This window comes from Pan paniscus, chromosome 3 (genome assembly GCF_029289425.2).
Source record: "Pan paniscus chromosome 3, NHGRI_mPanPan1-v2.0_pri, whole genome shotgun sequence".
Taxonomy (NCBI): Eukaryota; Metazoa; Chordata; class Mammalia; order Primates; family Hominidae; genus Pan; species Pan paniscus.
The window spans coordinates 163,663,259-163,686,960 of NC_073252.2; the positions used below are offsets into that span (position 1 = coordinate 163,663,259).

General features: G+C 37.3%; 1 protein-coding gene across 3 annotated transcripts in view; it reads left to right on the forward strand.

Annotated features, from left to right (window-relative positions):
• TLL1 (tolloid like 1) overlaps positions 1 to 23,702 on the forward strand; it is a 232,432-nt gene that overhangs the window by 39,613 nt on the left and 169,117 nt on the right. Inside the window, exon 2 of one of the 3 annotated variants that reach the window (XM_034959377.3) lies at positions 8,686 to 8,791. The exons of the other annotated variants lie outside the window; for them this stretch is intronic. Within the exon in view, the coding sequence (XP_034815268.1) occupies positions 8,770 to 8,791 (22 nt within the window). The 5' untranslated portion in view covers positions 8,686 to 8,769. The remainder of the gene's footprint in view (positions 1 to 8,685; positions 8,792 to 23,702) is intronic. 3 annotated transcript variants of the gene reach the window in all.

Below are 23,702 nucleotides of genomic sequence, written 5' to 3' on the forward strand. Positions count from 1 at the left end.
TATTCCTTCTATCTAACTGTGTTTTGTTGCCCATTAACCAATCTCTATTCATCCCTCTCACACCCACGTTCTTCCCAGTCTCTTATAATTATTATTCTACTCTCTACCTCCATAAGATCAACTTTTTTTTAGCTCCCGCATGTGAGTGAGTACATGCAATATTTGTCTTTCTGGGCTGGACTTATTACACTTAACATAATGATCTCCAGTTCCATCCATGTTGCTGCAAATGATGTGATTTCATTCTTTTTTATGGCTGAATAGTATTTCATTGTGTATATATACCACATTTTCCTTATCCATTCATGCATTAAGGAACACTTAGGTTGATTCATATCTTTGATGATGAGAATAGTCTAAGCCTAAAATCATAATCACTAAATACATCTGCTGTCTCAGTCTTTTTGGTGGTGAACGACTTCCTTGATATAGGAAAGCAGTGATTTATTTTGGTTTACAAAGAGAGAAACCAGAATCTGCTTGATTTTTGTCAAGTGCCCTCATTTCTGAACCCCCTCTTTTTAATTTTCAAGTTAACTTTTTTAGTTAACTAAGTAAACTGCTCAATGTTCTTCCTGTGTCTCATATTGATATAACCCTACCTTCATGTATTTCATTCATAAAATGCATTGCCCCAGCTTGAATGTTTCTGAAACCCAAATGTCTTGTAATTAATGGGTCTGTTTAATGTGACAGTATTTCTTCGTGCTACAGGAAAAATTAAGTCAATGGTGTTTTTTTGTTTTGTTTTGTTTTGTTTTTTGAGACAGAGTCTCGCTCTGTTGCCTAGGCTGGAGTGCAGTGGCATGATCTTGGCTCACTGCAAGCTCTGCCTCCCGGGTTCACGCCATTCTCCTGCCTCAGCCTCCCGAATAGCTGGGACTACAGGCACCCGCCACCATGCCCGGCTAATTTTTTGTATTTTTAGTAGAGACGAGGTTTCACCATGTTAGCCAGGATGGTCTCGATCTCCTGACCTCATGATCTGCCTGCCTCGGCCTCCCAAAGTAATGGTGTTCTTAAACATGGTGTTGTCCCTGGAGCCAGAAAATAAGACAATAGTCTTTCTGTTGGAAGCACTGTTGCCTTGTTCAACAGTCTAGGGGCCCATACACCTAGTTTCCTGACTGTGTTCCTGGTCTTAACACACTGTGTTATTCAGATGTCCAGCTTGAGTGTCTGACTTCCACTTCTGTCTTCATTGTCAGCCACGGAGCCCTCTCAGATCTGATCCACTCCTTTGTTGCTTCCTACTTTTCATTCTAAAACTTGATTTGGTTTGCTTACTGTTCTGGTTTCCTACTCAGTGTCCATGACCCATGTGAACAGCTCTCAAACCTGCCAGAGTATTAGAAGCACCTGGAGAAATTTCTCAAAATTAAAGACTCTAAAGTACACATCAGAAGTACAAAACCAGTTGCTTGGATTGGAATCTGGAAATCTACATTGAAAAGAGCGCTTTCAGGCACAGCCTGATTAGAATCCCTGCCCATGTGATAGCTTTACTGGAAGCAGGTTGCCAAGTCGATTTTCTCCTCATTCCATAGTTGTTCAATAGAATGTGAGAAGTTAGGGACTCAGGTATCGTTCTGTCAGGGTATCTTGATTAGGAACTTTTTTATTGAGAGATAATTATAACAAGACTGCATTCTATTCCCTTAAAAAAAGTATCTGTTTATACTTACTGTTGTGTAAACACATCATAGAAAATTACATTTGAAATTACATTTCCCATAGAGGTGCTTATCTTACCATAGAAAGAAAAAAAAAAGCTTTTGGATTGAGCTGTTTTCTTTTTCTCATTTTTCTACTTTAATCAAATATAAAATACCTTAATTATGCATTGGAGTTCACCAGCAAATATTTGAAAAAATCATCACCATGCCACATGAACTATGAAGCAATTACGTGTTTATTCCAAGCAGTTTTTGAAATAAGAGATTTCGGCCAATTTCCCAATGGATACTTTTCTTATTTAAATAACAAGTCCAGATCATTGACTTAAAAAAACACCAACGAAACTCCCTTAGTACATGATAGTTTGTTATAATTAAAGTCTTCTGTGAAAATGAAATTATTTATGCTTATTAACTCAATGAATCTTTAATACATGTCTCTGAAATTCTAAGAATCTTAATAGGTTCTGGAAACATAGTTTATATCCTTATGTTGCTGAATGTTGTCTGATTTTATTGTGAGAGAAGGCCTTCTCAGAGCTGAGTGTTTTTGTTTGGTATCTCATACTGTTTCTCAGAGACAGCATATATATGTTAGTTTTTGAAATATGGTTTAATTAGAAAGAACTCTTAAACCAAATCAATGATATGTAGCTTACTCACTTGAGAAATTCAGGGCAAAGCTGGTCCTTTTTAGGTATGAAGGTCTAGTTGAAAATATGTAAGTGCTGTGTTGCAAAACAGAATCCTATATCACTGAGCCTTTCCATTCTGCATCTTGCCCTTAATTTGCTGTTATACAATTTAACAGCTGTCTCTTAATAGCCATTTAAACTGAGATACTATGTAAGACAGTTATATTTTAGTTTATAATTATTTATAGCATCCACTGGGGAAGTTTAGGTACTACAAGAAGGCAGTGCAGGCTGGGCACTGTGGTTCACACCTGTAATCCCAGCACTTTGGGAGGCTAACACAGGTGGACTGCTTGAGATCAGGGGCTCGCAACCAGCCTTGGCAACATGGTGCAACCCTATCTCTACAAAAAATACAAAAAATGACCAGAGTGTGGGTGGTGTGTACCTGTAGTCCTAGCTACCCAGGAGGCTGAGTTGAGAGAATCTCTTGAGCTGGAGAGGTCTAGGTTGTAGTGAGCCATGATGGCACCTGCACTCCAGCCTGGATGCCTGGGTGACAGAGTGAGACCTTGTCTCCAAAAAAAAAAGAGAAAGCAATGTAGTAAGTCTCTAGAATCCTCTCATTCTTTGCCTTCTTTGGTTGCTTCTAGCACCATCAAGAAATGATGTTTAAACTCTTTTCAGGAACACTTACCTATTTTTCACAATCATTACCTTCATTAGATAACATTTCCTGTTTGACTTTTTTTCTATTAGCGTGTGAAAAATATTCTTATGGTTTGTTTATCCATCGCTACCCCAGAAAACAATAGCCCCTACTAAAAATGTTATATTTATACAGATATAAAGAAGTCTTGAACTTACTCATGCTATTTTTTCCCCAGAATTTGTTTTCTAAATGAACATTAATAACTTTTTGATTCTATGAACTGCAATTTGTCTGTCAGGAAAGTTATGTAGAGGCATGATGTTTAAGCCAGTTCAGTGTTACCTGAAAGACTGAATGATTCTTCAGATGGACAGAGATTGCACCCAGATAGCAAGCATGGATATTGACAATGTCCTTGTGAAGAACTGTGACATTTAACTTGTTAGGCTGCCACAATTTCATAGATGCTCACAGTAGCTCTTTCTTCAGAGATAAAGACTTTTATTATGTCTAGCATAGCAAACAGTATGAAATTCATTTCTGTGATGAGTTCCTCTTGCATCCTAAGTCCCTTGGGGGTGACATGGAGTGGGAAGGTGGATACTGTGAATGCAGAGGACCCTTGTCACAACTGAGGACCCTGAACTTAGGGAACTCTTTTATAATAGGCTGGAAGCAAACCTGTCCAAGATTTTCCCCAGAGAGAGATGTTATACTGATCAGCAAACAAATCTGCCCTCTGCTGTATCTGGCTAGTTTGTCTTTATACGAAAATGTTTAAAAATATAATCTAGAACAAAGGACATCAGATCGGTACTTCTACTGACAAGATGTGCAGAAACCCAAGAGATCCATGGAGAATTGTTTGCCAACAGTCCTGAGCAATGAATATGCTCATGGTTCAAACTCTTCCCACCAGAATTGTCTCCCTACTCTACTAATTCTAATTTATTTGAGTTACCCATGGAGTGGGTCTTTTTATATTACCTTTATCATAGGCATTATTGATGATCAATAGACTGGCTAAAACATAAATAACAAGAAGTACAGAGGAGAGCTCATCATTGATTTGGCCCCATTTCATACATATGTACTATAAGTAATATTGACCTTTTTGAAGTTCTAGAAAATTCATTAAATACTAATAGCTCAAACTGGAATTCTTTTTAAGGAAGATAGTCTGGGAAAAAAAAGAAAGGTTTGTGTTGGAGAAACAAGAATCGGCTATTTAAAAAGATCTATATAAATACTGAGAACAGGATTAAGTCTTCCTGCAGTCTGAGTCAAATCTGTGGTTAGGGCTGAATGTTTATGATGATTGAGTGATCTGATGAATTACAGGTTTATAGCTTTCTTTTCTAGGTACTTAATTGTCTGCAGGAAGCTGGCTTTTTTGAAGTGAATTTTGTGTTCACTGTTCATATGATTGAAGTTATTAATGCCGAGGATTATTTAGTCACCCCTCCCTCAGTGTTACCAACCAGAAAACTGAGGCCCAAGTCGGCTGGGAGACTTGCCTAAAGTTACATGTGAGGGAGGAGCAGGGCTAGCCTCTCACATTTCCCTGGAGGGGCTTTGTTTATTCAAAGGGTACAGCTTATGTTAAGGTCAGAGAGACAGAGGGAGCGTGCATGCTCCCAAGACTGATTGATCTCAGCAGGAATTGTAATTCCTCTATGTATAGAAAACTCCACTCTTCACTGTAAATACCAACCCATAGTAGTATTGTACTTTTTAACTGGCCATAATGTATGAAAGCTCATTCCAGTTTGTGACTAGAGCTTGGCCCTAGTATAGAAAAATATTAATTACCATTCAAAATCACTTAAAAAAAGATGCAAGAAGCAAACCCGGGGTTGCCTTAAGCATAATAAACAAATAATTAAACCAATTATAACTTACCAGTGAAACTTGCAAGCTTTGAGAAGTTGACTTTGTTTCATGTTTGGTGAAAGGCAGAGTGGTTTAATTACTTTCATTGGTGGTCAGAGGCATTTCCATAGAGAGCTGGAAGGGATCTTTGAGAGCATCTGATCAGATGATTTTCACCCGTTTGAAGAACTGCGAGCTCTTGGAACCCCTGAGGTAGGGTAGAGGGACCCACTGAGGGTGAAGATCTTCACTCATTTCTTATAAAGCCATTTTGCTTATACCTGTTTTGTATCTTGGTCTCTGTTACTTAGAAAACATATTTTAAAACACACTAATACAGTATTTTATATTTTGACAGGCGTTGGGTGCATGCATTTATTAAAACTAATTGAGTGCACACTTAAGATTTGTAAATTTTATGTAAAAAGATGAAAAAATTACTGAACTCAATTATGGCATGCTGAAATATTTAGGGGGAGGTGTACATCAGTGTCTGTGAATTACTTTAAAGTGAACCAGAAATAAGGTGCATTGATGGATGGATATAAGGTGGATACCCACTAAAGAAAGTGTAGTAACATAGTAATGGTAGAAGGTAGATAAAGGATATATGTAGGGGTGCTTATTGTATGATTCTTTCAACTTTGCTGCATGATTGAAAACTTTCTTAAAATATTATATGGGAAAAAACTCACCAATATAGTTTAGCCCTCTCATTTTTGTAAATAAGGAAAGTGATGCTCAGGGAGAATATGATTAAATCATTGGCAGAATAAGATCTAGTACCAAAAAATCTTCAGAGAACTGGTTCTGCTGGCTGTCTATACATTCCAATTTGAGCATTTGCCCAAGAATTTTTGCATGAATGCCAGAGAAATCATGTATTTTTGATGAAATAATAGTATTATTAATGATGAAAAAAGGCATTTTGCAGGATTATTGGAACTCTTACTTTCATGATGCTATCTTCTCATGCCCATTTGTTAATTTTTATTCTGGTAACATTGAGGCAATTTTTGTGCTGCTTGTAGTTTAATACATTAGAGTTTATTGTGAATTTCTATATTATATAGTATTTACGGCTTAAATTTTCATTGTTTTCAATTCACAAGTACATAAATGCATGATATTTTATGATGAATATCTTCCTTTGAAAGTTCAGAAATGAGGGTAACATCTTAGAAAAGGTCCGTGAACATTCTATAGATTATTTTGATGTCTTTTCTGAAATTAAAAAAAAAATCGCCTTGCTTCTAGTGTTTGACTAGCATGTCATGGTAAAGGACAACCTAAAAGTGATTTCTCCATTACTCTTGTACTGTTCTAGAACACTTACAGGGTAAGAATCTCTGGAGTCAAGTCTGCCTTAGGTTTGAATTCTGGTTATGGTATTTCCAGATGTGAGAACATGGGGAAGTTACTAAACTTCTTTGAGCCTTTTTTTCCTTGGGTATAAAATGGGAATAATACTAGTATCCTATGGCTCTTAGTATTTAATAGGTATCAGGTGTAACTTTTATTAGTCGTAAACTTAGACTTTGCTAGTGAATGATATATCTTTGTCGTATTATATTTGTACTTATAACATCTATTTATATTTTTATTATCTTATTTTTATTTATTGTTGATATTCACCTCTACATGGGATTGTGCTTCTGCATATTTACAGGATTTACATCTTGCCTGTGCAGTATTTGCTCTTACAGTTGTTTACCCCAAAGCATGAGTCATCTACAAAGCACATTTTAGTTAAGATTGGGCATATTTATTTCTCAATTCTGTTGTCCTTTAAATGACTCTTTTGGCCTTCTTAAATTTTGGCATTGATTACTGCTTTTCAGTTTCCTCCCTAGAACCCAAAATGTAAGAATTATAGAATTGTAGCCTTGCATAACTCAAAATGTGAGAAATGTATAAGGCCGAATTAGTAACTAATTAAATTTTTTATCATTAGCATAACTTTAAAAAATTGCAGTGCAAAGATGCTACTCTTTCTTATTAAGTTGATAAAAAATTTTGGTATTATGTAATTTTAGACAAATGGAAATTTTAGTTGGAAGATTATTAGATACGTATCTTACCCCCCACAGCATACATATACACATGCATAAGATGATAGTATAGTAAGTAATGTACATGTAAGATAATAGTATACCATTTGAAGGAAAAATTGTCAAGGTTATATTTATTACAGTTCAATCATTGTGTAATTTTTTTTTGGTCCATCATTTGAAATCCTTTTTTTAAAATAATGTGATACTTCTTAGATTTAAGGGTGACAGAATGAGCTTAAGGTACAGCATCATAGAATTTGGAGGCACACAGTCATAGAACACTTACAGGCTAAGAATCTCTGGAATCAAGGAAGATGCTTTGAGCTCATTTGGAATTTCAGATTTGTGGTTTTTAACACTTGCTGCACATTAAAATTATTTGGGGGAGTCTTAAAAATACTAATATTTAGGTTGTATCCCAGATGCATGAAATTAGAATCTCTGTGAGGGGTCCTGAATATTCCTAGTTTTTAAAAGCTCACCTGGTGATCCTACAATGATATCAATTATAAAAAACATTTTCTGGGTTTTTTTTTTCTTTTCCACTGTTTCAAGAGGAAACAGATCACTGCTGTAAATCTTGGTAAAGTCATAGAGCTATTTATCTTTAGAATTGAAATAGCATCTTGGTCTCCTCTTACACGGTGGTTTCTCCCCTCTCCCACGATGCTATCATTTTCATTTCCTCTAGTTTGTGTTTTTTATTTTGAGTTTGTGAGGGTCCCCAAAACCACTGGGGTAGGAGCTACACCTGTAGCTAGGCCTGGTTTTGGTGGATGACCCCAGATGAATCACCCACTTGGATTTCCTGAAACACTGGAGAGTAAATGAAGACCCTGGCGTAGCTCCAGTGTACCTCAACTGGACTAGTCAAACTGCTCTGTAAATAGAGTTCTTCTGTGGTCAGGAGAAAACCCTGTGGCATTTCTAGTTGGTTACTCTAAATCTTATGGACTATGTATTAATTATATTGTACTTTATTCAGTAATAATGGAATATATGTGTAATAGAATAGTTTTAGTTTCAGGCATATAGTAGGTTTTTTGAAAAGATGGAAGAATAGGCCAGGCACAGTGGCTCACACCTGTAATCCCAGCAGTTTGGAAGACCAAGGGAGGAGGATCACTGGAGCCCAGGAGTTTGAGGCTAGCCTGGGCAACATAGGGAGACCCCACCTCTACAAAAATAATAAAGAATTAGCCAGCTGTGTTGGTGTGCACCTGTAGTCCCAACTACTTGGGAGGCTGAAGCAGAAGGATCACTTCAGCCTGGGAGGTCAAAGCTGCAGTAAGTGGTGATCACACCACTGCACTCCAGCCTGGGTGACAGAATGAGACCCTGCTTCAAAAAAAAAAAAAAAAAAGAGTAAACAAAAATCAATATTACTTTGTCATTGGAACTTAATAACTTAATTAAAATAATTTTACCTATTTTATGATATTATTACAATTTTGTTGTTATTTATAGACAATATAATTCATATAGTATATATATAATTAACTGACTTTCTGTGTATTCCATAATTATTTGGAATATGGAGTTGTAATATTATCACGCCATCAAGGCTAACCTCCAAATGAATGGCAATATGGAGAAATGTGTTTGTAACTCACTTATGATACATTCTTTGGATAAATACAGCTTATTCTAGGCTTTCATCCCCATTTCTTGCTGTGGCGGGATAATATTGTAGTCTGAAATGGCATGTGGCCAGACGTGGATGCAGTATTAGTGCCTCTTGCAGGCCTTGTTTAAAACACTCACTCTGGGATACTACTGTGCTTCTTTACTTCCAGACTGACCACTGCTCTAAGCAGTGTTGGGGCAATGCCTGGGCTGCCCGAGCCCTTGAAGTTCAAGAAGAAGCACCTGGACTTCTCATGAGGGGAGGTCAGAGTCAATGTAAGTGACTTCCTAATTTGGGGGGCTAAATCCCTTCAGTGATTGAGGTCTGTATGAAGTCAGCCATATAAATAGCTATTTCCAATGTGTTTTATGTCAGCATCATACCCCAAAATACTGCCATTGACCTAAAATAAAACTTTAGAAGTGTTTCTCAAGTAATAAATGCCATGCGTCTCCTGTGAAAATCATCATTTCCCTGAGTTATCCATTGATATTTTCAATTCCATGAAAATACTACTTTGAGGACATTGGAGTTGCTTTGCACGTTGGCATCAATTAAGAGAAAACTTAGAAAGTCTAATTTAAAAATTTCTTGGACTTTATAGCTAAGTAGAGAGCTTTATTTGTCAGGCAGAAATGCATATGTGGGCAAAGGTGAAACATTTATAACTTTGAGAATAGTTTTAATTTTGCTAGAGTTAGAGAATTGTTGTTGAGCATTGTTGGTTAATACAGCTTTATATCATTTCAATGATGTTGCTTCAGGAACTCCCAATCATGTAATAATTCTCAAAAGTAACAGTTCAGTAAATTGTATCAGAAAATACTTGCCATGTACACAAATGGACAATAGAAATGGTAGAAATAATGTTTATTTGTGAGAAATTGTAGGGGAATAGAATTAGGTTTCTCCTATAAGGCAACCTAATTTGATGCTTGTATTAAGATGGAATTTTCATTAAAAACCAAGATAGATGAGAAAGTGATGAAAGAATAGAAAATATTACAATCCCATTTTCATTCTCATCAAATCCTGAGGATCTAAATCTCTTTTCAAATATTCTTTTTGTTTATAAGTTATATGGTAATGGTGTTTGGAGATCATGTGAGGATCATTTATCTAGTACAGTTCAACTTTAGAACATTTTGCATAAAATTATAATAATTTGAATAGGAGGGAAAGCAAAGGTCTACAATAAGTAAAGGTTCAAATTAGCTTATTTTTTTCCTTTGTCATGGCTTAGATCCAACTTAGATAAATTTGAGCAATGAATATTATACAAACAAATGTTTTACAGATAGTACTTTCCTTAATTGAGTCTATCCTGTAACACATTAAAATCACATGCATTGGGAACAGCGTGGAACATGCAGTTCAAAAGCTTCAGGTGTACTCTAAGTTCAGACACCCCTGTTTACTGCAGTGTCATTTACGTTCTCTCAGCGTCAGACCTGATAACCTGTCCTGCCTACCCTCCTGGGTTGTTACGGGGCCCAAATGAGATGACATATGGCATATGCAAAAGTGCCTTGCTAAGTATAACAAGCTATATGAAATTCGTTATTCTTTTGGATGCAGCATTTAGAACAAAACTTTTACAAAAATCAGGATATTTTATCCAACAACCTTAGAGATGGCTGTCTTTTTTATACGTGTATTTTGGTTAAAGCAAGAAACAAAGTAATTAATATAGAGTAGGCTAAAATGCATGGCATAGCAACATCAAAATGCAAAATAGCTTCAGTTACCATGGCATATTCTGGAATCAAATTGTTTTTGTAAGTTCCCTGTCTCCCTTTCTTTAACTTCTCTTCCTTCCTTCTCTTTCTTTCTTAACACTGTTTCTTCCAAATTGAAACGTCTTTTCTGTTTATCTCCTGACCATAAGCTTTATACCCCAGGGACCCTTCTTTCAAAGTGTTATATCACTTAGTTATTCTGGCAGATTTTGTATAAGACATTTTTGACACCCTTCCCTTGATGTCTTATAGTTAGACAAGGTGACGTTCTAAGCCGCTGGACCAGAAACAGGTAAAGCAGTGTTTGGTCCCCAAGGAGTGATAAAACTACAGGTAGTGTTGGCAGGTGTGTATAGTCACACTTCAGCTGAGACTGTTCTGTGGTTTGAAACTCTTTAGCTGTATCTGTCATACCACTTACAGTTTTTTTTTAAAAAAAAGTTTAAACATTGCATCACTGCATGTATAGAATAAAGTAACTCAGAGCAGAAACGTAGAAAAGTAATGCATACAAAGGAAAGTAAACAGAGCATGAGAAGAAATTCAGAGAAACCTGAATTATATAATGAAAATGGCAAAGATAAATTTTAGGTTGGGAGATGAGGGGAAGACTTGGATGAGAGAGAAAGAAAAGAAAACTGATTTTACCAGGATTGCTCTAGCTTTTCAGGGCTTATTTCAGAAAAGCTGACTAGGGCTCTGGAACCCAGGGAATCAGTGCTCCCCAGTTGACCTATGCCAAGAACACTGGGAAGGGAGAAAAAGCCAGAAGTGAATGGGTAACAGAAAGTAAGGACTCATTTATTCTGGCCTTCATACTTTAAACAACACAAACTTAGGAGTATTTGTTTTGAAACTATTGAAACTTATTAGCATCAAATACTTGCTATGATTCTTTGTTATTGGTTGGTTGTTTTTGAAACCTCTGGTTGAAAGAGTGGTTTAGAAAGCTCAATATTTCCGTAGCTATGGTTTGCCATCCTGTTATTACCCTAAGGCAGAAAATTGAGGTTGCTTCTTCTCTATTATTCTTCTTCCTTCGTTTCTTTAATATAATCATCCCTTTTCTTCCCTGCCTTTCTTCCCATGTCTCTTTGTTCTTCCTTTGCTTACTTGTTTTCTGTTCCCCTACTCCAAAATTTTAGAATGATTTAATCAGACTTACAAGTCATTACATGACACTGTAAAATCTCAGAAATATTTTTCTTCAGGCATATCAATAATAAGTAATATCAACTCAAAGAAGATTAATGTGCCACTTTGAATTCTCAAATTTTCTCTACTGTGAAAAGAGACTAGTATTTGAGAAAAACATACAAGTTAAAACCAGAATATTCAGAAATTTGGGCTATTTTTGAGCATTAGCTTATGATTCTCAGAATTTATATGTATGTAAACACTGGAAATTTTGGACTATGATATTTAGATAGAGCCTAATCTTACTGAGGGTTACTATCTGGTAGCCAGCACAGGATTTGTGAAAATCAGTCTCTGATTCCTCGAGATTTCTTTGTTTACCTGGTTTCTGCATTTGAGTGGTTATTGAGCTGCTGTAGTGTACTTCTGTCTCTCAAGTAGGGATATCATTAGCTGGCTTGTACTTGTCTTGGAAACATTACAAAAAAAGTGCCCCTTCTGAGCCAAAGAATTATAAACCACTTTTCAGTTTGGCTTGGCATTGAAATTGGGCTGAGTTTAGGCCCCTCATGCCACCCAGGTACTTCTGCACATAAATAAACAGTACAATCATATGCAGTAATCCCTAGGGAAAATGTGATTTTTTTTTTCTCTAAAAATGATGGTGCTTTATAAATCATCAAGTCTTCAAACCACAGCAAAATTTTTTTCAGTCTTAGTCAATAATCAGACATTGCTGACTTTTGTAAGTAAGAGATTATCAACATTTTATCTGTCAAATATTCAAATATTTGACAAATCAAATATTCAAATATTTGACAAATCAAATATTCAAATATTTGACAAATCAAATATTCAAATATTTGACAAATCAAATATTCAAATATTTGACAAATCAAATATTCAAATATTTGACAAATCAAATATTCAAATATTTGACAAATCAAATATTCAAATATTTGACAAATCAAATATTCAAATATTTGACAAATCAAATATTCAAATATTTGACAAATCAAATATTCAAATATTTGACAAATCAAATATTCAAATATTTGACAAATCAAATATTCAAAGTTTTAAATAAAGCAATATTGTAGTAATATGATATAAATAGGAAAGTGCATCGGAAATATAGGTATACCTTTTTTTTTTTTTTTTGAGACAGAGTCTTGCTCTGTCGCCCAGGCTGGAGTGCAGTGGTGCGATCTCGGCTCACTGCAAGCTCCGCCTCCCGGGTTCACGCCATTCTCCTGCCTCAGCCTCCTGTTCTGAGTAGCTGGGACTACAGGCGCCCACCACCACGCTCCACTAATTTTTTTTGTATTTTTAGTAGAGATGGGGTTTCACCGTATTAGTGAGGATGGTCTCGATTTCCTGACCTTGTGATCCTCCAGCCTTGGCCTCCCAAAGTGCTAGGATTACAGGCGTGAGCCACTGCACCTGGCTGGTATACCTGGTTTTATTGCACTTTGCTTTATGATGCTTCACAGATACTGCATTTTTTTTAACAAAATGTAATGTTTGTGGCAACCCTGTGCCAATGCCATTTTTCTAACAATATGAGCTCACTTCATGTCTCTGTGTCACATTTTGGTAATTCTCACAATATTTCAGACTTTTTCATCATTATTATATCTGTTATGGTGATCTGGGATTGATGATCTTTGATGCTATTCTTGGAATTGTTTTGGAGCACCATGAACCATGCCCATATAAGACAGAGAACTTTATCAATGTTGTGTGTGTCTTCTGACTGTTCCACTTACCAACCATTTTCCAGTATCTCTCCATTTTCTTGGGTCTTTCTATTCCATGAGACACAACAATATTGAAATTAGGCCAGTTAATAACCCTACAGTGGCCTCTATATTTTCAAGTGAAAACAAGAGTCTCACATCTCTCACTTTAAATCAAAAGCTAGAAATGATAAAGCTGACTGAGGATAGTATGTCCAAAGCCGAGATAGGCCAAGAGCGAGGCTTCTTGGGCCACAGAGTTACCCAAGTTTTGAATGCAAAGGAAAAGTGCTTGAAGGACATTAAAAGTGCTACTCTGGTGAACACATGAATGATAAGAAAGCAAAACAGCTTATTTCTGATATGGAGAAAATTTAAGTGGTCTGGATAGATCAGTCAACCACAACATTCGCTTAAGCCAAAGCCTAATCCAGAACAAGGCTCTAACTCTATTCAAGGCTATGAAGGCTGAGTGAGGTGAGGAAGCTGCAGAGGAAATGTTGGAGGCTAGCAGAGGTTAGCTCAGAAGGATTAAGGAAAGAAGCCTTCTCCATAACCTAAAAGTGCAAGGTGAAGCAGAAAGTGCTTTTGTAGACGCTGCAGCAAGTTATTCAGAAAATCTAGCTAAGATCATTGATGAAGGTGGCCACACTAAGCAACATATTTTCAGTGTAGATGGAGCACCCTTCTATTGGAAGAAGATGCCATCTAGGACTTTCATAGTTAGAGAGGAGAAGTCAATGCATGACTTCGAAGCTTCAAAGGACAGGCTGACTCTTTTGTTAGGAACTAAGGCAGCTGATGACTTTAAGTTAAAGCCAACGTTTATTTACCATTCTGAAAATTCTAAGGCCCTTAGGAATTATACTAAATCTACTCTGCCTGTGTTCTGTATATGGAACAACAAACCCTGTAATACAGAACACCTGTTTACAGCATGGTTTATTGAATATTTAAGTCCACTGTGGAGACTTACTGCTCCAAAAAAAAGATTCTTTTCAAAATATGACTGCTCATTGGCAATGTACCTTGTCACTCAAGAGTTCCAAAAGAAATGTCCATGGAGATTAATGTTGTTTTCACACCTGCTAACACAACATCCATTCTATATCCCACAGAGGAGCAATTTTGGCTTTCAAGTGTTATTGGTTAAGAAATACATTTTGTATGGCTATGGTTGCCATGAATAGTGATTCCTCTGATGGATTTGGGTCTGAGCAAAGTAAATCATAAACCTTCTGAAAAGAATTCACCATTCCAGATGCCATTATGAACAATGAGATTCATGGGACGAGATCAAAATATCAACATTAACAGGATTTGGAAGAAGTTGATTCCAACTCATATGAATTACTGTGAGGGGTTCAGGATTTTTAGTGGAGGAAGTAATTGCAGATGTGATGGAAATAGTTAGAGAACTAGAATTAGAAGTAAAACCTGAAGATGTGACTGATTTTCTGCAATCCCCTGATAAAACTTGAGTGGATAAAGAATTGTTTCTTATGGATGAGCAAAGAAAGGGGTTTCTTGAGATAGAATATACCCCAGATGAAGATGCTTTGAGCATTGTTGACATGACAACAAAAAATTTAGAATATTACATAAACTTACTTGATAAAGCAGTGGCAGAGTTTGAGAAGACTGACTTCAAGTTTCAAAGAAGTTCTATTGTGGGTAAAATGCTACCAAACAGAATAGCATGATACAGAGAAATTCCTTGTGAAAGAGTCAATTGATGTGACAAATTCCATGTCTTATTTTAGGAAATTGTCACAACTACCCCAACCTTCAGCAACCACCACCTTGATTAGTCAGCAGCTATAAACACTGATGTAGGACCCTCCACCAGCAAAAAGATTACTATTTACTGAAGGCTCAAATGACTGTTAGCCATTTTTAGCAATAAAGTAATTTTAGGTTAAGGCATATACTTTTTTTTTAGAGATAATTCTATTGCACACTTAATAGACTACAGCATAGTATAAATATAACTTTTGTATGCACTGGGAAACAAAAAGTTTTGTGTGACTCACTTTATTGTGACATTCACTTTATTGTGGTAGTCTGGAATCAAACCTGCAATATCTCCAAGGTATGCCTGTATAAGAATTGTTTCTATGGTATTTAATGAGATTTGGGGCTAGGAAAGCAATTTGATTTAAATGAAAGATTGAAATTTCAGGAAGTATATATTGAAATAGAAGTACTATACCAGATAATGTTTCTGTCCATCTATCTATTTTTTGACACATTCATACAGCTTTAAGACAATACAGAGAAGGTAGAAACTAGGATGGGGAAGATTTCTGGTTAAAAACTCCACACTTGAAGTCGTGATACTTAAATGCATTTTAAACACGCGAGTGACTGTTAAAATTTGCACAAGAACTGGAATTTGGATATAGTATGATTTTCCGTTTGTTCTTATCTCTGGTAGAAGTTCTTATCTTGTGGGGACAGGAATTCCACAGAGGAAGGTGATGCGGATAGGAAATGGGATACTACTCTGTCTCAGGAAGCAGAAGGCAGAGGGGGGAGTCCTCTGTCTTAAGTACATTTTGGGTCTAATTTGCACAATCTGGTGATAGAATCACTCGAGTTCCATGTATCCCTGCTGCTGTCTTGGACATCAAAGGTGGCATTAGTGCCAGGTATCGTGTTTATTGATATTTAAGCCAGAGTGGACAGTTGCTACCCAGTGGTGCCATACCAAAGTCAGGAGCTAGAAGCCAGACTCCAAGAATTCCCGGCCAGCTAGCTTTACTGGCAACTCTGTCGTTTCATTAACTTTGCAGTAATGGAAGTTCCTGGTTTGTGCAGTTCAACAATGGTGGTTTTGGACTGTATCTACTTGTAATGATGAAGTTTTATTGCACTAGATGGATAAAATGTACTAGGTTAATGTTACTCCTTTTTTCAAAAAACAGTCTCAGTTTCTTTTTCAAAAATAAAAAGTACTAGCTCTGGCCATTGACTATTTATGTTTTGTCCTACAGTCCTGAAATGTGAATTTGATGTTATGCTGCATATTTAGAAACTAGAGTAGAACTCTGCAAACTATGAAGCAACTTTAAGGGTTAAAGAGAGGAAATCCCAAATTCCTAAAATGCACAAGTATGTATAAAAATCTCAATTAGAAAGCTTTACATACCATAAAACAATAGATAGTTTTTGGAAGATATATACTAAAAGCAAATGAAGGACATTCGATTACTCTCTTAGTAATTTTATTTCCTTAGGCGATGTTGTGTAGTAATACTGAATTGCTGGTTCTTATGCTTAATACTGAGCAAGGAACTTTAAGTTTAAAGTCAAGCTAAAGTAAAAATTATTAAGATTATCTTAAGAACTTGTTAAATGTGTTTAAATTTTTTATGAACTGGAAGTTTTAGTTTTTTTCCCTTTAGCTGTTGCATTAGCAGCCATAGACCAAGTGACAACATCGTTGTTTTTAATAAAACGGATTAATAAAAATGTAAGAGGATTAAGCATTTCAGGTTCTGGCTTCTATGCTTAATATGAGAGTATTGGTTTGAAGCCAGTGTGCCATACATGCTAATTGATTGCTACTTTGCTTGAAGTAATGTAGAAGATTATCTCCTCTAAGATTGTTCATCTAGGGCAGTTATTCCCAACCAGGAGCAATTTTGCCTCCAGGGGACATAAAGCAATGTCTGGAGACATTTTTGATTGTCACATTTGGGGGTGGAGTGTGTTGATACTGGCATCTAGGGAGTAGAGGCCGGAGATGTGGCTAAATAACCCACAATGCAAAGGAAAGCCCTCCACAACAAAGAAATATCTTGTCCAAAATTACAGTAGGGCTGAGGTTGAGACCTCTTTGTTCTAGGAATATTTCCAGTTTGGTTTCTTCTTTATCTCCTTTTCCTTTCCTTCCTTTCCTTTCTTTCTTTTTCCCTTCCTCTTAGTTAAATAGGTATGTGTCACTTGGTATGGAGATGAGTAAGCGTCTCTCTGTTTTATGCTAAATGTAATCTTTTCAGAGTGATTTCTCAGGGTGTGGTTTTGTACAGAGTGGAAAGGGAGTCGAAAGCTATGCATTGTAACTGTATAACCTTGGGCATGTCACTCATGCTTTCAATTCTTTGTTTCTAAAAATCAGAATTAAATGAGATCTAAGGTTTCTTTTAGAGCAACAAATTCAAACTAACTTGGTGAAATCATTGACTCAACCGGACTTGAGCACCCATTTTGTCAAACAATGTGCTCTAAGATTCATGTGATACAGAAGACATAGTTCCTGATGTCTAAACGCCTGAATCTAGTTGGGGAGACGGCAGGCATGTAAACAGAAATAACCATACACTGTTATAATAGTTCTAATGAAAGTTCTACAGTAGAACAGGGTAGGAAAGCCACTCTCTATAGGAGAGTTGGGTAAGTCCTCTGAGAGAGGATGGAATTTGAATTGGCTATTGAAGGAGAGTAGGGATTTGCCAGGAGAAAAGGAGGAAGAGCATTTCAGGCAAAAGGAACAGCAAAAGCTAAAGCTTAGAATTACAAAAAGCCCTGGGATGTTCTGGAATGTTGAAAGCTTCTGTATGTCTCGAACATGCAGATCACTGAATAAAAATATTCTTTTTGTATTGCTTTAACATATCAAAAATCTCCAAAACAATCTAAAGCCAGGAAAAATAAATATTCCCATCTAGCCATTGCTCTTAGACTTTAGCTGTTCGCTCCTCTAGAGTGTGTGCATCACAAGCACACACGGCGTCATTTACAGTCCCAAGATTCCTTCGGACTTCATTCTCCTACTTTGCTTGTCTTAACTTGCGCCTCATTGTTTATACTGGGACTTGTGATGCAGACAAGTTCAAGTACAACAAATCCAATTTTTTAAAAAGTGTCTGATTTTTTTTCCTCATCAAATTCTCTTGAAGTACTTTTGAATTTTAATAGCCCCCTTGGGGCAGTGGATTTGGGTAATTAAAAATGCTGATTTAATTCACAAACTCAGGAGAAGCAAGTGTCGGGCCATCCCATTGAGCCCTTCTACACTACGTGGAGAAGTTGACGGCAGAAATAGTGCCAAGACTTCTGGCCTGGCACAATCTGATGACAGGCAGCACTAATTTTTGGCTTTGGGCAATCAAATGCTGTTCAGCATTGTTTAACGAGAGGTTCTTAGTGTGAACTAAGCCACCAACACGATTTTCTTTGGTAGCCATGAAAGTCAGCTTAGAGAATGCCACAAAAGGAAACGGTGTATTCTGAGGGAAACTCATCTTTCTATTGTTTAAAGAAGTAGAGGGAGGCCAAGGTGGGCGGATCACGAGGTCAAGAGATCAAGACCATCCTGGCCACCATGATGAAACCTTGTCTTTACTGAAAATACAAAGAAAGTAGCCGGGCGTGGTGGCACATGCCTGTAATCCCAGCTACTCAAGAGGCTGAGGCAGGAGAATCGCTTGAACCCAGGAGGCGGCGGTTGCAGTGAGCCAAGATCGTGCCACTGCACTCCAGCCTGGTGACAAAGCAAGACTCTATCTCAAAAAAAAAAAAAAAAAAAAAAAGTAGATAAATTTTACTTGAGTTTTCCCTCAGCAAATCTGACTTTTCTCAGGAGAAGGGAGTTTAAGTGGAATAGCTCTGGTGGTTTCCTTTAGAAATATCCAGGTATAAAAAGAAGTTTTGTAGTAGATATCACTGTGACTTAAAGAAAGTTCAGGAAATCTGACTTCTATTTCCAGCCTAGCAGATAACTTTTTGTGACACATTATTCCTTGATGTCTGAGATTCTTTCTAGAAATCAATCTAATAATACCTGCTGTTCGTTGCTCAGGACTTCTGAAGTAATGTCTGCAGACTATGTGAGAAGAAAAAGGTTCTATCACACAAAGTATTTTTCCACTCTTGATATCAGCTCATTCCTTGTTTATATGATTAAGTTTGAAGTAGTCTGACATTTGGCAAACTCTTTTTTTTTCCCACCAGAAACTAAAATTCATGATTAACTCACTGCTCGCTATGAATTTGTCACAACTTCACTTAACCTAATAAATATCCCAGAAAGAGCAGACTTGGCTGGAGTTGAATCAGTACAGCTTCACTGATTTGGCCACTAAGTTAAGCCCATACTTTTTAATCTGGATTGAGCTAAGGGGTAATGTTCAGAAATCAAGGTCTGGGTTCATTCTCCCAGAAATCACTGGAGCTCAGCTGGCTTTATTAGCCTGGTGAGAGGAGGGGGAGGTATAAATAAATGCATAGCAGACACCACTTTTTCCTCTGGTATGTGTATAGACCTTTGGCGGTAGTAGTAGAGGGGTTATAATGAACAATTAATGGATGATCAATCTTAAGTATGATATAGGAGAATTTAAAGTATTCTGAGTTCTTAAAGACTATTCACTATATAATATGTGATAACTTATATTCTTTTATTCTGTTAGATTTTGCTTTCTAAATGAATAATCATATACTGCATGTTTTAGAGCAGGGATAGCTAAAATTTTACTGAAACACAGTAAAATTTACTGTGCTTTTGTGCCACAAAGGCAGAGTGAAGTACCTCCAACAGAGGATTTATGGTCCACAAAGACTACAATACAATATGTGCTATCTGGCTCTTTACAGAGAAAGTTTACTGACTCCTGCATTAACTAAACATCTTTTAAAACAAAAATGAATTTCTGCAATTGAGATCAGTTCTCTCAGGGTCATTATTCACCTAGACAAATGAAATTCTTCTTTTGAAAAAGTGATAACAAATACGTTTTTCTCATCGTATTTGCTTTATAATACTTGAGAAATTCTTTTAAAATGCAATTGTTTAAATAATGTCAAAAGAAACACTTCTTATAATTTATAAGCACTCCAGAAAAAAACATGTGCATATATGTGGTATAGTGACTGTAAAGTGATCTTGAATAGTATGTTATTGGTTGTGTTAGGGAAATGAATAAATAACAATAACAATAGCAAATGCTTCTAAAGTGTTCCTTGGGTGTCAAGCACTGTTCTAAGTACTTTTACGTTTCTTTTTTCAGCAACCATTTAAAGTAGGATAATTGTTACCTCTCTTTCATAGATTATGTGTTTTGTTGTTGTAAATAAAGTTGAAGAATATAATAGGTAAGAAAAACAACTTATAAAATATCATTTGTAATTTATTTCATAGGTTTATGGACACAACAATAATTATATTTATTGAGATCATAAAGCCAAGGCATTCGACTATATTCCATAATTAAAGCATTAAAAATAATAGAGAATAGTTCTAATAGCATAGGAGAGTTATCTTGAATAGGAATTTGATAGTTTTCAGTTCTGAGCTTAATTTAATTTTCTCAAGCTTCTTCTATGCCTAATTTAAGTTTATACAGTTAGGTTTCTTTTGGGTTTACTTTTCTCATCCTTTAAAGTTAAAAACATTCAGGTGTGATTAGAAATTGCAGTGATTGGCCAGGCGTGGTGGTTCACGCCTGTAATCCCAGCACTTTGGGAGGCCAAGGTGGGCGGATCACGAGGTCAGGATATTGAGACCATCCTGGCTAACACGGTGAAACCCCGTCTCTACTAAAAATACAAAAAAAATTAGCCGGGTGTGGTGGTGGGCGCCTGTAGTCCCAGCTACTTGGGAGGCTGAGGCAGGAGAGTGGCGTGAACCAGGGAGGTGGAGCTTGCAGTGAGCTGAGATTGCACCACTGCACTCCAGCCTGGGCGACAGAGTAAGACTCTGTCTCAAAAAAAGAAATTGCAATGATTAACTTCAGATACTGCACGGGGTAGTTCTCCATTGAGCAGCTCATTTCACGATACCACACTTGCACTAAGAGAAAGTGCCCTGAGGCAAAGACAAATTCTTAGCAGGTGGCTTGATAATTGATAAGCAGATGTATGGCATTTAGTAGTAAAGTAGAAGCTATGCTAAGTTGATTAGCAAGGAGGTCAGGCGAGTGACTCGGAATTTGGTTGTGGGTAGAAGCCCTAGTGGAGACTTTCCTTTGCTGGAAAGCCAGGTGATGGTTGGACAAGTAGGTGATAAGCAGATGTTTGCAGTTCCGTATGTCACACCACTTCTTCGCCTACTCTGGAATTTGTCTTGAGAAAGCACAAAGGATACAATAAAAAGAGGTGAGAAGCAAAGGTAAGAAACACCACCAGAGACATTCAAAATCAGAAGGTCTCCTAGTTAGGCAGTCCACACTTACGAGATTCACCCTATTCTGCTTTTATGAACCCAAGCACTGCTGTTTCAGCTATTTGACTTGTATTATATGCTTTTAACTCTGAAAACGCTGTGTGACTTGTTCCACATAGCACCATCTCTTCCAGGTTGTTTCTTTATACTGAGCGTTTCTCAGTTGATTAAAAAATGTTGTGTGAACAGGAAGTATTTCTAATAGAAAGTATTCCTCATTCCTGATTAATACCATTTTTGCAAAGTTCTACCACTGTAACTGTTTACATCAAGGTAAAAGGCAGGCTAGTGAATAAGGATGACTTATAAATCTTTCAGACTGGGAATGCCTATCAGCATCTGCAGTAACTGTGCGTAACTGAGGATGGAGCTCAGTCATGGGGCTAGAAATGAAGACAGAATGGGAAGTTAGTACTGCTTTTAACTGGACGTTCTGATATTTAAGCTTCAGATTTCCTTCTTTTTTTTTTTTTAAGAGTTTGTTTGTAATCTGTTGTTATTGAAGAGATTTGGAATTTCTTGTCAGAAAAGTGTTTTAAACATCACTTAAAGTCAGTTGCATTCCTGGTTTTCTTGACTCTGCAAAAAAGGCCTTCTATTTTATATGCATTGATTTGACCATTTAAACTTCCTCCGAGACAATAAACTTGCTGAACTGTGGAATAAATTGTGATATTGAATTGTTCAATGTATGGAAAAGAGCTGTTAAAGCTGCAGTGTAAATTCCAGTTGGATATAATACCACTCTCATCAACTATACATAAGACACTTATGTTACCGGGGTACATTTACAGCTTCCGATTAGAAAGTTAAAACATCTTTAAGTATATGAACTTTCTCAAAATATTCTTGCATGAGACATCACAATTTTATACTGTACTGTATGTGCAAAACCAATACTCTAGCCTATCACATGTATTTTTCAAGCCTACTTTGTTTGCTGCTGGTGGTGTTGATTGCAGTAATGGGTACTTAAAGCATCAAGTTATCTCTGCCTCATTCTGCATAATTGTTCAGTGGATTCACTTCCCTGTCAGATCAATCTCCCCCCATACACTCCCTGAGATGTTATCTGGGTACATAGAGCCCCGTGTTGTCCTGTGACATCATGGTCTTGTGGGGAGAGGACGCCTCAGATCTGAGTGTTGTTCCCCAGGTTCTCTCTGGCCTCCCCTGGGAGGCGATGATTCCGGTGTTGTGCCCGTACAGTTCACTATGGAAATCAGGGATGATGGGTGTGTGTCTCAGCTGAGGCAGACTGCACAGACCGTCATCATCATGGCACATCTCGAGGTCTGCAGTCCATCCCATCCTGGCAGCCTGTCCGTCAGCTATTAATTTCAGAACCACTTTGACTCTGTTGCAGTGACCATCCTTGGTAATTTTATCCAGCCATATCAGGTACCTTCTGCCTCTTGCACAGGACTTAGAGAAGTATCCCAAATGTCATCTTTGCCTATGGGAATTGAGGAGGGCCTGGGAGTGCTAACGTGGATGGCTTCTTACCTAGAATAGCAGCCCTGTCTTTTTATTCTGACATGACCACACCACCTCGGAGCAGGTCCGCTCCACAGACACTTCCCTCCCAGATTTTCAAGCACTCTCCACTTCTGCTTTTCTTCCAGCATGTCTGAGCAGCTCCCCTCCGCTGCAACCTTCACCATTTCAACATGTGATGTGGGAGCTGGGACACATTTGAATGAGTCCTCTGCTGCTCCTCTTATCCCTCAAATTGTTATGAACTCCTTTTAGTTCTCCTTTCTGTTTTACTGGAAATTCCTCTGTGTCTCATCCACCTTCCACTGGTGATGTTCATCCTCCCTTTCTTTTTTTTGAGATGGAGTTTTGCTCTTATTGCCCAGGCTGGAGTGCAGTGGCACGATCTTGGCTCACTGCAACCTCTGCCTCCCAGGTTCAAGCGATTCTCCTGCCTCAGCCTCCCGAGTAGCTGGGATTACAGGTGCCCGCCACCACGCCCGGCTAATTTTTTGCTTTTTTTTTTTTTTTTTTTTTTTAGTAGGGACGGGGTTTCACCATGTTGGCCAGGTTGGTCTTGAACTCCTGACCTCAGGTGATCCACCCGCCTCAGCCTCCCAAAGTGCTGGGGTTACGGGCATGAGTCACCATGCTTGGCCTCATCCTCCATTTCTAAGTGCACAATGCCTGCTGGGAAACACTTTTTATGACAGAAAAAATAAAAAAAAATACAATGATGTTTTTAAATATTAATCTCTTGCCTTTCGTATGTGACTTAAACTGACTACATTTATCCTGACAACTAGAAGTTGGAAGATGAGGCCTCTGTGTCAAGTGGTGATAAAATACCTTGTAAAGATGACAGAAAGTGGTGTTTACAAATCAGACACAAGACCTGACGTCCCCCTTTAGGGAAGTGTCCCAGTGT